General features: G+C 50.8%; 1 protein-coding gene across 6 annotated transcripts in view; it reads right to left on the reverse strand.

The window, feature by feature from the left end:
* Window positions 1-13,970, reverse strand: part of Dpp6 (dipeptidyl peptidase like 6) — an 831,812-nt gene that overhangs the window by 3,850 nt on the left and 813,992 nt on the right. For all 6 annotated transcript variants that reach the window (XM_060374077.1, XM_060374079.1, XM_060374075.1 and 3 more), the window contains 6 exons: window positions 13,616-13,714; window positions 11,195-11,264; window positions 8,999-9,193; window positions 6,105-6,159; window positions 2,337-2,448; window positions 571-629 (listed from right to left, as the gene is read on the reverse strand). In XM_060374077.1, coding sequence (XP_060230060.1) covers window positions 571-629; window positions 2,337-2,448; window positions 6,105-6,159; window positions 8,999-9,193; window positions 11,195-11,264; window positions 13,616-13,714 — 590 coding nt within the window. The remainder of the gene's footprint in view (window positions 1-570; window positions 630-2,336; window positions 2,449-6,104; window positions 6,160-8,998; window positions 9,194-11,194; window positions 11,265-13,615; window positions 13,715-13,970) is intronic.

Below are 13,970 nucleotides of genomic sequence, written 5' to 3' on the forward strand. Positions count from 1 at the left end.
AATGCAGGGAAATGCCTGGTCCCCCAGAGAGCTGGGGTGTCTGTGTCATGGGAAAATAGCCACTCCCTTAGGAGAGAGGGTGAAAGGAGAGAGAAAACAAAGGGGGTTCTCCAAGCCTAGGCGGCCTTAGAGGGCCATCATGTCACCCTGAATTGGCTTGTCCTTCTGTTCATACAGAGGTCTGCCTGACCACAGGACTCTGGCCTTCTGCCTGTGCATAGCTGATGACATGATGGCTGCGATGTAGTAAGAAACACAGTGCACAGTCCATCTCCCTCCCAAGGGGAACAGGCTTTGACATGGGGGAGCAGGAGCCCCAACAGCCAGCAGCTCCCTAGGCTTTCTCATCTCCCTCCCTCACCCACCAAAAACCAATCAGGAGAACAGATAAGTTGACAGAGGCCACATTAATCCATGTCAGTGTGGTGAGAGAGAGGATCTCAAAGTTTTGATGGTGGAGAGAACCTTGGAGTGACTGAGGGTGGGGTTAGGAGGAAGGGCAAGAGTAGATTGACCAGTTTCACCTGGTTCCCTTCCTGCCTTGCCAAGTAGCAGCTATGCCAAACGTACCTCATATGGTCTGTTGTCGAGCCCATGGAGGCCAAGGTACCGCTCGGAAAATGCAGAGGCTGGACAGAGGCAAAGGGAAGGAGGTCATCTCTGGTCCTCAAGGGCTGCAATGAGCCCGGATGTAATGGATGAGGCTGCAGTGTGGGACCTTTTCCCTGCCACTTGCATGGTAAATGTTAGGCTTTGTTTGTTTGTTTGTTTTGTCTTGAGACAAGGTTGAGTTTTGGCAGGTCTGGAAACTGGATATGTAGGTCAGGATGGCCTCACACTCACAGAAATCCACCTGCCTCTGCCTCTCAAGTACTGGGATTAAATGCACAAATGTTCTGGGCTTAAATTTTGGGTTTTAAAACTTCTGGGTCATGGCATAAGAGTAAAACTGTGCGGGTGTGTGTGTGTTGCTTAAATGTGTCATTTCTGGTGGATTTCTCTAAGTCAGCTTAGACCCTGGCTCTGCATAGGACCTGATGTGTGCCAGGTCACAGAGGAGGAGGCAGCATTGTGAGGCAGCATTCTCTCACAGCATTGTTCTTCCAGGACAGCCAGAGATGAAGGGCTCATTTCAGTGTCATTGGGTGTCTGTGCGATCTTTCTTGAGTTAGGAGGGCAACGAAAGGGACTTTCCAGCTGTGGTTCATTAAGACCCAGGTGGGCTGAGAGCTCAGTAGGGACAGCGCCTGCCAGCATGCATGAAGCCCTGAGCCCTACACTTAACAGTGAAACAAAGGTGTGAGTGAGAAGGTGTGGTCAAATTCATGCATATTTGAATTGGGCAAATTGGGACTAGCATGATCAAGGAATTCAGAATGTCTCACTGAGTTTGAACAATTCAACACACAATGCAAAAAAACAAAACAAAACAAAACAAAACAGAACAAAACCTTCTTGTGGGAAGGTTATCAGGAGTTGAAGCAGGAGCATTAATTCTGCTTTTGCCTTTTTCAGACAGGGTTTCTCTGTGATATCCTGTAGACCAGGGCAGTTTCAAACTCAGTAATCTGCCTGCCTCTACCTCCCAAACGATGGAATTAAAAGCCTTAGGGGGTCAGTATGCACTGGGGGAGGGGGTGCTTGCTGTTGGCCCAGAGGTGCTGACCCATCACTGACCAGCTATCGGGAGTATTCATTCTTATGGAAAGGTCAATGAAGTTTGGTTAAAGCTGTGACCCCCTGCATCATGAGCCTCAAAGGCTGCTAGACTGCCTGGGTGGATGACTCTATCTCATCAGGTCTGTCTGGACCCCACAACAGGTCATCCTGACAACCTTTCTCCCAGCACTGGTCCTGCTCATGGAAGGAAGCTTCACTCTGCACAGAGCAGTGCTGGCCAGGTGCCATCTGTGGGACTGGAAGGAGGCAGGCAGAAGGAGCCCAGTTATTTAGGCACCCACAGGATTCTCTCTCCCAAGAGCAGCGATAGCCTCACCATCACCTCCACCATGCCCCCTCCCTTCCTCTTCCTCCCTCTGTACTGGCCCAGCACATACACTCCTGCAGCAGGAGAAAGATGCCCAGGTATTGCTACCTGCCTCCTCCCATCTCTGGGGACAGGCTTTTCTGACATGCTGTGAGCTGGCCTTGGGTGTTGGAAAGTGATTGTTGCCTGTTGGAACACTGACCACTCCAAACAATGACTAGAGACTTCCCTCCGGCCTTAGGGGGTCAGTATGCACTGGGGGGGGGTGCTTGCTGTTGGCCCAGAGGTGCTGACGCAAAAGGTGGGGCTGCGCTGCAAGCTCAGCCCTGGGTCTCATGGAGGCTGTTACCATAGAGTTTGAAATCTGTTATTGGAGAGAGCGCTGAGCCGCAGGTGAAAGTCTGGCCTTGATTGTCTCCCTTGGCTGGGAGGATGTAAGTGCTCAGGTAACCACCATAATCCTAGGAGACATAAGAGGGAAAGAAAAGAGGCAGGTCGGGGGCAGTCACCACCCACAACTCAGAAGGAAACTGGCCTGGGCCCAAGAAGGCCAGCCCCTAACCCATGTGTTCATGTAGTTTTTCAAAAATCTGAACTTCTAAGCATCTTTGCTGGGCAATAAATGAGACATTAAACAACCAGCTTCCTGACTCCATGCTGTGAGACACAGTCTTCCCCTCTTCAGGACCCAGTGCCCAGGGATCTGGGTTAAGTGTGCTAATGACATAGAGATACAACCTCTCTCTGCCTAGAATGACAACAGAGGAAGGCTAGGGTCCAGCATTCTAGCCCAGCTGACTGCCCAGCCCCTTTCCACTTCCTCATCTACAGCCAGTGCCTGTCTCTGTGTGATCTGATGAAAACTGAGATGGAGCCTGGTGATGAGGTGGAGGACAGGCCTGCCAGCCAGGGCTTCCTGTGTGTTCTGCAGGCAGAGGGAGCCCTTAGCGCCCGTGTGGCCTGACCACTGGAACCCCCAGCACGGGTCTCTTAGCTGAAGCTGTACCCCATCCAAGTATTACAGCTTGCTAAGAGTCAAAGGGAATGGACGTGACACTCCTGAGCACAATGGGCTGAGAGAACCGGGTAACAGTGGAGACTGCAGAAGGCTTATGTGAGTATGCTGGTGTATGAATGAGCGTGCCGGGGGAGGAGGGGCATTTGTGAGCATCTGTGTATACGTGACCCTATTAGCAAAGGAACATAAGAGCATGAGTGCTTACATGTATGGGCATGCAGCTGAAAATACAGTTGTATGTATGCCTATGAATGTATATTGTGATCCCGTGTACTTATGTGAACATGTGAGCACATATGTGTATGTGTGAATGCATGTGTATGAGTGCATAAATGTCAAGCATGTACGTGTGAGAGTGTATGTAAGAATATTAGCTATATGAGTGAATATGTGTCTGTATGTGTACGAACTTAGGTGTGACCATGGCGACATGGGGTGTGGAGAACCTCACAATTGTTGAAGTCTGGAAAACATCCACATCATGCCAAGCTCGTCCTTGGCTTGATAGTATGTCTATTGTTATATTGTATTGTACTGTGCTAGTGTGGTTTTTTTTTTTTTTGTTGTTGTTGTTTGTTTGTTTGAGGCAGGGTTTTTCTGTGTAGCTTTGTCTGTCCTGGAACTCTCTGTAGACCAGGCTGGACTCAAAGTCACAGATATCCGCCAGCCTCTGCCTCCTGAGTGCTGGGATTACAGGTGTGAGCCACTGCTGCTCGGCAGTCTTTCAGCTTTCTTTTCTCCTTCTTCCTTCCTTCCTTCCTTCCTTCCTTCCTTCCTTCCTTCCTTCCTTCCTTCCTTCCTTCCTTCCTTCCTTTCTCTGTCATATTCCTGATACTTCTGCAGACAGGACCTTACTATTTAGCACCAGCTGGCCTTGAATTCTCATTCTTCCTCTGTAAGAGTCCTAAGTGCTGGGGTTATAGGTGCGCACCACTATACCCAACACATCATTTTCTAGGCAGTAGTATTTTTTGTTAGCGGACTAACCATGTTTCTTTAAGTCATTCTGATTTTTTTTTTTCATTGTTTTTTTCTAGTGGGGCTTCAGGATTTAAATGAGAGGCCAGTAACACTTTGCATGGTGGCCTGCGGTCTCCGGCCAGAACTCACGGGATGCAGCTTACAGATGTCCCCTTGTGTGTGTGGAGCCCTACTGCACAGGGCTCTCTGGCCCTGAGATCCTCATGGGGTGGGGTGACACAGAGCTGTGTTGCACCCAGACTCATACAGCCCATGAAGAAACAAGAGGAAAAGCCACAGAATGCAAAAGTGCTGAAAGAATTGATGGCCCCTGGGACCACACAGTGTAATAACACTAATAAAGAATTGATGCAGTGGTGGGGGCCCTGGGAGAGACAGAAGTGGCAGCCCAGGTTGGAGCCTCTGTTTAAGACATGTTTAAACAAAGGAAAACAAAACCCACACAGCCAAGTGTGTGGCCCCAGTCAACAGAACGGGGGAAGATGGATCCAGCAAACAGCATAGGCTGCTGCGTGCCTGACTCAGGCAACGAGGTAATGATTGGCACCTGAAGCTGCATGCTCTCTCTCCAGATGACACACTAGGCTAGCTGTGTAGCCCAGCGGACCACACTCTGATAAAGCCCACTGGCAACCAGGTGACCTTGGGCCTACTGTGGCCAGAGAAAGTGGCATAGTCCCAGTGGGCTGGGTTGTCTGAGGCAAAGAAAGAAGGCCAAGCTAGCTCTCCTTCTAGATGGACATTGGTGTGTGTTTGGGGAGAGTGAAGCTCACTGGAGACACAGGCTCTGGCCCCCTCCCTTCTGCCACCAGGGTGTTGGGAAGTCAGCTATGTGAGGGTTAAGGGGTGTGCTGAGTTTTGACACCCCACCACCCCAGTTAGGTTTATCAGTGATCTAGCTAGCTCTTCACGGGCAGGAGGGGCTATCTCCAGGCTCTGGTGTGTCTCTGAGCCAAGAAGAGAGACCACTGGTGCCTCTCTGTGGCCTCACCTCTGCAGGTGTGCAGGTGGATTAAAGTTGAGATGAAATGACTCTACGGGCTCATGTTTTGAATGTGAGTCCCCAGCTAGTGGCACTGTTCTGGGTGACCACAGAACCTTTTGGACATGGGCCTAAATGGCAGGCATTGGCAGAGACAACCTATTTAAATAAGAAAGGATCCTGAGGTCCTAGCACAGTTGTTAGGGTGCAAGGTCAGAGCCAACCCTCCCTCTGGCCTCAGCCTCGATGCTTTCTCTGCTTCCTGGCCAATTATCCCCAGAGATGTAATGCAAACTCCCGCTACCATGGATGCTGTTCCTTCCCCACCATGAAGCTAGGAGCCAAAAGAAATCCTCTCTCCCTCAAGTTACTCTTTGTCAGGGATTTGGTGAGAGCCATGAACAAGGTAATTCAGGACTAGTGGGCTCTGCTCTGCCTGTTTCTGGGGTCTCCCACATGACACTGTCAGGTCCCCCAGTGTATGCTGCTCCCTAGTCTGCGGTGTGTATTCTGGTGCTGACTGCCTCAAAAGGGGCAGGGCTGGGGGAGGGCTTCCGTGGAGGAAAGAGGTGCACAGCCATGAGCTTGCTGAGAGGAAGGGGTCTCCAGGCTAGGTTGTATGAGGTGGGAAGGGTGGCCTATGAGGACATAAATTGGTCCTGGGAGTCCTAACTCCCATCCTTGGGCCTCTACCGCAGCCCATATGCAGCCAGGCAAGGCCATACCATAAGCTGCCAGGTAGAAACTGCTGTTGAGCCATGGGGAACCTACAGTCTTCATTCCATCTGAGTAAACATGGGGATTGGTGTGGCTGTACACAGGAAAATGTCTACACCCTGGCTCTTGTTCCCTCCTTTCCTGGAGTGCCCATCACCAGGCTCTGTAAGGGAAAGATGAGGAGCTCAGTGGAGCTCTCTGATAAGGACCTGGCCTATCGTCTCTCCTTTCAGGTCATGTGACAATGGCCATCGATAAGCCCTCCCCACAATGCTGCAGTCACTAACCTCTTGCTCTTTTCTCTCCCTCCCCGAAGGCCACAGGTGATCTCAGTGGCTCACAGGAGGCCGACGGCCTTTGATGACACAGTTCCTGCCTTCCAGGGCTCAGGAGCCTGGGCAGAAGACAGCGCGACTCACCTTCCCAAACACAGCCACCCGAGTCTTGTCAATGTACTGCTCCTTCAGCATGGTCCTGCAGTCAGAGGGAAGAGAGGAGGGAGAGCTTTGTGGGTCTCCCCTACAGCCGTGGTCCCTGGCCATGTTGATTACCTCTTCAAATTAGAAAGCATCTTGGGATTCTAAGTGCAGTTGCTTATTGCTCTTATTTATTTACTTGGTGGTCACAGTATTTACATCCTAAATGCACAGCATCCTGATGAGGCTTCTCGGTGAACTTCCAGGTGCATAGCTGAAGCCTTAAAAGCAGCAGGGAGCACCAGAGGCCTCACCCTTTTGGTCCCACCCTCCCACTCTCTACCTTCTTCCCTTCTGTAACACGGTGTTGGTTTATGTGACTGTCCTTACACAGGGGACTTTACACCCACGAGGAGGGCTCCAAGGGCATATGAGCAGGTGGAGGACATTCAGAGCTAGAGAGCTTTAGGGAGTCAGCTTGATGGGCTGGCTTCAGCCACCTCCTTCCACACAGAAAGTCTGCCTTGAGGTCTGATGCTGAGCCTTGCAAGCATTCCCAGGCTATGGTGTGCTGGTGTATGTGGTGGTTCTGGGTTCTGAATCACACAGGGTGAGTCCAGGAAAATGAAGAAAAGGTTACCAGGCTGCTTTGCAGTCAAGGAGCTCTTTCTTTCTGGAAGTGTCCTCTGCATTCCTGACCAGCTAGCAGCATTGAAAGACCATGGAAGCTGATGTTATCATAGTCACAGCTATTCTGAACTGAGAAAAATCGCCTGAAGTGTGAGGGTGTTTAGATGGAGAGAACCTTCATCTCTGTTGACACTGTTGGTCTCTGGAGCTTCAGCCCTAGGATCTGCTGCCTCTGTGGACCTTCTGAGCCACAACACTCCTTGCCTTAAAGGCAAATACAAGTGTGTGTGTGTATGTGTGTGTGTGTGTGAGAGAGAGAGAGACAGAGAGAGAGAGAGACTTCTGTCAAATGTACCCTCACACACATGCCTTCCCCATTGGTGGGGTTTTTGGGACATTTTCCTCTGTTTTCTTATTTTGTGTGTATGGATGTTTTGCATGCATGTATGGCTGTGTACCACATGAATGTAGCTCCCGCAGAGGCCAGAAAAACAGCACCAGGCTCTCTGGAACTGGAGTTATAGAAAACCTGAGCTACCAGCTACCACATGGGTGCTGGGTATTGAACCCTGGTACTCTGGAAGAGCAGTCAGTGTGCTTAACCTCAGCACCATGTCTCCAGTCCCACATGATTTCTGTCTATAAGCTACATGAGATTTGCAGACACCCCCTTGTCTGTCTTTGGCTAGCTTATACTCCCCGGTGTGGCTTGAACCGAGCTCTCCTCCACAAGCTCATGCGTTGAGCTTTGAGTTCTTGTTCCTTGTGTGATGGGGCTGTGTGAAGAAACTATGGAGCATTTAGGAGGTGGGTGTCAGAGGGTGGAGGGGGAGCAGCAAGGGTGGGCCTCTGAAGGCTGTGGCTTAGCCTTGGTTCCAGTCTCGCTGTTTCCTGGTCCACCACCATGTGAAGGGCAGTCTGCACACACTCCTACTGCCAGGAACCCTGGCGTGCCTCCCCTGCCATAATGGACTGACATTTCTGAAACTGTGAGCCAAATAAACCTCTATACTTTTGAGTCAGTTCCTCCGGCATTTTGATCACAGTTACACAAAGGCAGCCAATACTCCCTGAAGAAGGTCCTTTGAGCACTTAAAAAAAAAAAAAAAAAGAAAAAAGAAAGAAAACACCATTCTTTGAACGTCAGCCAAGACTCCTCTTCTGAAGCTTTTAAGCTTCAGGTATGGGATGTTGGCTGGCTGCAGTCTCCAGCACACATGGAGGCCTCTCCAGTCCTGTGCTTTCCCATCATGCCCAGGTCTATGAACACACCCATGAGGATGGCCCTCATGAGGATGTCCTGTGGCTCCTCCTTGCCCTTCCATGCCTGAGATCCTGCAGGATGGTGGGACTGTTTCCACATCACTCCCAGTGCACAGCCACATTCAAAGGCCTGGGTAGCATCAGACCTCTGCAGAGTGAGCCTGGAGGCCAGCTAGATCCTGCCACAGGTGGTTCATGCTCTTTAAAACTTCTAGGGCGATGTAAAGCATGCACACCTGTCCCTTGGCGCGGAGCTCCTTCTCTCCTTGGTGGCAAATGGTGGGTCTCATTGACTTAGTGACAGGCCAGGACTCAGAGGCCAGAGGGCATTTCTGACCAGCTACACATATATGCACTGGGTCCTCTTCTTTGTAGTGAGGTGACCCATCCTCACTCATAGTCTTTCTCTGGTCTTCCTTTGGTACTACCCGGAGATGTCCCGACACCTCCCCACAGAGGCCACAGCACAGAGAAGCCAGGCAGACTGCAACGGTCTGAATACAAAATGTCCCCCGTAGGGCCGCGTGTTCCCTACAGCTGGTGGGAGGTTTTTTAGGAGGTGGAACTTCACTGGAGGAAATGGGTGACTGGGAGATGGGCCTTCAGGTTTAGCCACACTTCCTGTCTTGTTTCCTAATCCATTAAGATCCAAGGAGTCCTAGCCAAGGTTCCTGGTACCACGAACACTGTAGTGGACCCATGTAAACCTTTCCTCCCTGAAGCTGCTTCTGGTCAGGGGCTTGTCTGCAGAGAAAAGTGATTAATACATAGACCCAGCTCAGGCTCGGCCTCTGGCCCTGTCCTTAGAGAACTTCAACACGGAAGCTGCCATGCTGTATGGAAGTCAGTAGAGAAGCCTTCAGGAGGCTCCTGGGAGATGTGTATAGAATTGTCCACAGATCTTTGTTAGTGAAGCACAGAATGTGTGTGTATGGGTGGCAGCGGCAGCTGGCATGCCCCAGGCCCAGCCTGCCCCACCCCTGCCAGCTAGCATGGCCTCTCACCTCACAGCCTCCATCTGGTCCTTCTCCTCCAGGAAGCCTAGCCGCCTCCGCACTTCATGCAGGAGCTTGGTTCCCTGGAAGCCGCTGCCCCGGCCGTCACACTTGACCACCACTGCTCCATGGCTGCTCACCAACACTGTTTCCCAGGTCACCTCAAACCTCTCCGACACGCTCTGACTCCCTGGGGTACCGTCCCTAGAAGAGATAGGTCTTCAGCATGCTGCATGGTGGCTGGCAAATACCACACCTGAGGTGGTTTCTCATGGGGAGCCGTGTGTCTCTCCCTTGACCTGGTGTCCTATGCCTGCTCCATAGCCTTGGGTTCTGCTGTCTAGGGTGTGTGAGCCGGGGATCATTCACATACCCTCAGAGAATCCTATGGCATGACAGTCATACAGTCATCTCAAGGGTGTGTGTGTGTGACATCTGCCTAGGCCAGATGTCAACTCCTGTCTGATTCCTCAGGCGCTATGTCCCTTGTTTTGTTGAGATCTCTCACTGGCGTGGAACTCCACCAAGTAGGCTAGGCTGGCCTGGCCAGGGAGGCCCAGGGACACTCGTGCTTGCTTCCTTGGTGCTGGGATTATGGGGTAGGTGACCATGCTCAGGTATTGGAGTGGCAAGCACTTTAGCTATGTCCCGTGCGCTTCTCTTCTGGTGAGCATTTCCAACATGATGAACCTCTTCCCGTCTGCTTGGGTTTTGACAAACACTGGTCTTGCTCCCACCCCAATGCCTATCACCTGAGGGCCCAGGATTTGGGACTCCTTTAGCAGCTCCTTGGCTTAGAACCTTTCTTTATGGTTAAGTTGCAAGAACCAACACACGGGCTGGCCCAGTGACTTCCTGCTTTGAAGGGTGAGGTGCCACTCTTCTCCTGGAGGCAGGTACTTGAGGCTCTCCCTGTGGGGAGGTGAGGGACATTGCACTTGGCTCTTCCCTTTTCCCCTGAGAATACCATAGTGTGGCTTCAAAAACACTTCCAGCGGAAATTTACAACGCGGGAAGTGGCGAGTGCTATGGGTAGGTCTTGTCTCAGTGAAGACAAATATATGGGGTGGGCTTGTAAAAGGAACTTTTATTCGCCTGCTAACCTAGGCCTAGTCCTGGAAGCTTCTAGCCTTTGTACAACCTAACCTAGACCTGGAGTGTTTTCGGCCTCTGAGACTTACTGCTCAATAAGCTTGCCCTTTCTGTACTTACTGAGCTCTGGGCTGGCTGATTCAACTCAGCTGTTCTGGCTCAAACTCCTCTCCCAGGTGACTTATTCTGGCTCTGTAACCTCTGTAACTTGTTCTCTCTCTGTAACCTGTGTCTCCATTCCTGTCTGGGTAAAACTGCCTCTTCTCTCTCTGTCTCTCTCTCTGTCTCTGTCTCTCTCTCTGTCTCTGTCTGTGTCTCTCTCTCTCTCTCTCTGTATTTCCCCTTAAGTAGCTTCTCTTTCTCTTTTTGTGAGAGTTGGGTGTATTCTATTCTGTCAACTCTTACTCTGATTTGTTACTTTTTCTGCCACTCAATTAGATATCACTTTCAAATATTGGTGCTGTTTTCCTACAATTTTACCTTCATTGTTTGGGGTTAAAGGCATATGCCACCACATCTGAATCTAAGCTTTGATTTACCTGATACTTGCTCTATACTAGGCTGGCCTTGAACTCAGATCTGCTTGCCACCGTCTCCTGGATTAAAGGTGTGTTTATATTCTAGATGGATCACACAGATCTGGTTAGGTCTTGCCAGAGCAGCCATGTTCTAAGTTAAAATTCCTCCACAGGAACTCTTGTGTTAATATCAGGAATCTGTTAAGGACAGGGCTATGTTCTGAGAACTGTCCTGTTAGGCCATGTTGTTGTATAAACATCAGACTCAGCCATATGAAGATGTCACTAGATGATTTGATCTTATGGGACCATGGCCCTACACACTTGTCAGGGACAGAAATGTTCTCACAGTCTCACTACAGTGATAAAAACACACCACTGGTACCTAGGTGCCCCAACTGTGTTTCTACCTCTGAGAGGTCTTCAGGAGTACAGAAAGAACCTGTTCTTTTCTGACAAGCAAAAATATCTTAAGAACTAAACAAATAGCATCATCTATCCTATCCTCCCCTTAAGGGTTCACCATTCCCTTTTCTTGCACTGCTGGGTCCCAAGAAGGTACTGGGAAAAGAAAGAAAGAGGCGGTCATACTTACACCACCAGCAGTAATGGGTAGTGGGCCGTGTCGGTGAAGATGGCTGGCTTCAGGATCTGCATTGGCAAGTCTGAGGAGGGGTGAAACACAACCAGGTCAGGGACTTCTGGGGTAGGAGGCTGGACTAGTCTGCACCCTGGTTCTGTGTCTGCATTTCTCTGGATGCCTTGTGGGAGGGAATGGTAGGAAGTCCACAGAGGGGGCTTCCACAGCAGTTTGCTCTGGGCCCTTGCAAAGGTCACTGGCCTTGTAGCTATCTCTGCTGGGAAGCTCAAACTTCACCTTTCACACAAAAAGTCTCTTTGAGTCCCACAGGTACCTGATGGTGGCAGAATTCCACATAGGGAGAGCAACTGAGGGCTGGGTCAGCCATATACATGGGGTGGGATGGATGGGTTTATTTTTATTTTATGTGTCTGGATGTTTTGCTGGCATCTATATCTGTGCATGCCTGGTGCCTGCAAAGGTCAGAAAAGGGTGTTGGATCCCATTGAACTAGAGTCAATGGTAGTGAACTGCCATGTGGGTGCTGGGAATTGAACCTCAGTCCTCTGGAAGAGCAGCCAGTGCCTTTAACGGCTGAGCCCTCTCTCCAACCAAAGCAGATAGACATTTATGAGCAGTTGGTTCTGGGAGAGGAGGAGAATAAGGGGAACCGGCAGGTTGAGGTGAGAAGTGTGCAGAACTCTATCATGACAAGTGCCTTTGCAGGTTCATACCAGGCAGGTCCGAGGATCTGCTAGATCCTCAAGGACAGGACCCAAGGGAAGGAGTTGGGATGGCTATGCTGTTCCTGTAGATACCAAGGTCACTGGGTTTGGCCACTGGTGGCATGAGATGGAGTCCAGAGGCGGGTAGGGTGGGGTGGTGATGAGGACCAAGCCTCAGGAAATTATCCCACACTGGCTTCTTTGTTCATCCCACCCCTAGAACAAGCCTTCCTGCCCCAGCAGGAATGTGTTTATTGAGGGTAACCACAGCCCAGGTTTCCAAGGCCCAGCAATTAAATGGGAATTAGTGGCTTTTTGGTGCAATGACTACAGATGCACCCCAGCCCTGGCAGCCTGCTCTGAAGCAGCCTTTCATTACTGACTCAGCCTGACTGTTAATGGCTTGCAAATTGGATCGGTGGCCAGGGATTGGCAGAGAGGCAGGCATTGCAGGGTATCATAGAGATATCCACAACACATGGTGCGGCTACACCGGGGATGGACCTTGGGAGGTACCTGCCTGTCTGAGGGATGCACAGAGGAAGCCTTTCTGAGCTCCACTTAATTTCCCAGAAGCCTTATCTGGCAGCAGAGATTAACAGAACAAAACAAAACAAAACAAACCCTGCAAACACGTCTCTTGGGGAAGGGATCAATATTGTTCAGACTTTTTGCTCCAAAGGGTGGCTTCCTCGTGTCAGGCCGTGTTGGACCTAGTGGTCCCTGGTCCCCTCTCCTGCCATAGTGCTGTGAAGGCCTGGGAGAGGGCTGGGTGCTAGTGATGCTCCTTTGTGTCTTTCCCAAGGGAAGGTGAGGATGTCAGTTTTCAGAATTTGGAGGTGGGATGACAGCACTAGACAGCATGATGAGAAGGAAGGGGCTTTTGGAGCTGCAAAGGAGAGGACTCCTTGCGGGGAGCTGAGCCACTCTTGACACCCAGCCACAAAAGCCTGGAGCAAGGACCTGTGCAGGACACAGAGGTGTGCCAGGGACAATATCCAGAGCATGTATGCAGCTCTTGGCCAGAGCAGAGGGTCCCAGTCTCAGCCCGCAGTTTTTAAAGTTCTTCTGGACTGGGTGGGCTGGAGGGAGTGGGACTCACAGCCCATCCTTTTTCCACGTGTCACTGACTCCAGAGACTTGATGGACCAACCGTGTTTTGGTGAGTGGTCTGGGGTGGACCACATAGGTTGTTGGTGAGCTGCTGGTTGCATCATGTCTCACTTGGGGTCCCGTACGAGGGGAGTGGACACAGAGGCAGCTATGATTCCAGGGTCAGCGAGGCTGAGCTGGGAGCCACACGAGTTTGAGAGATGAGGTTTTGATAACTTCCTGGCTGCTGCTAGCTGATTCTAGCAAACAGGCTGGATCTTATAGCCTAGTGGGCAGGCAGCACTCATGAAACTAGACAGTGCCTAGAGCGTGAAAGAAAAGAGGCAGGAGACGAGCAGTGTCAGGACACTACTCAAGCAGTGACGGACACCCTCAGGATGCATTTCTCTAGTTGCATTTCTCCATCAGCTCACAGCCAGCACCTGAAGGCAGAACACTGAAAAGGAAGATGGCGTGGCACAGAGGATGGAAGGTGATCTCCCACGTGTGACCAGAGGCGAGGTTCTGTCCTGTTCTCTTGAGGAGAGACTCATGACCTTTGCCTGGAGCCTCCAAGGTGTTCTGTTGACTGTTGAAAGGGCAGAAAAGCAGTACTTACTGTAATCTTCTATTTCAATCTTCCGGTACTCAATCCTAGGCATCTGCCGCTCGCTGATGGCCTTCTGCACATGCTCATTTACTTCCACATCAAAAATTTCTAAAAGCGAGAAAACAAGGACACGTTAGATTCTGGGACCTATGTGGGTTGAGGGTTCTCTCATGCCTCCCACACCGCTTCACACAGCAGCCCTGTAGGTTGCTTGCCACTGTAGAGAGCAAGAAGATATCAGCTCATTCAAGACCACCATTGGTGTCACCCATTGTAGATCTGTTGGGTTCAGGAAAGCAATACCAGTCTTCTGTGGGGAAAAATAGCCACAATGACCAGGAAATGACAGAAGAGAAGACACTGG

This window comes from Meriones unguiculatus, chromosome 21 (genome assembly GCF_030254825.1).
Source record: "Meriones unguiculatus strain TT.TT164.6M chromosome 21, Bangor_MerUng_6.1, whole genome shotgun sequence".
NCBI lineage: Eukaryota > Metazoa > Chordata > Mammalia > Rodentia > Muridae > Meriones > Meriones unguiculatus.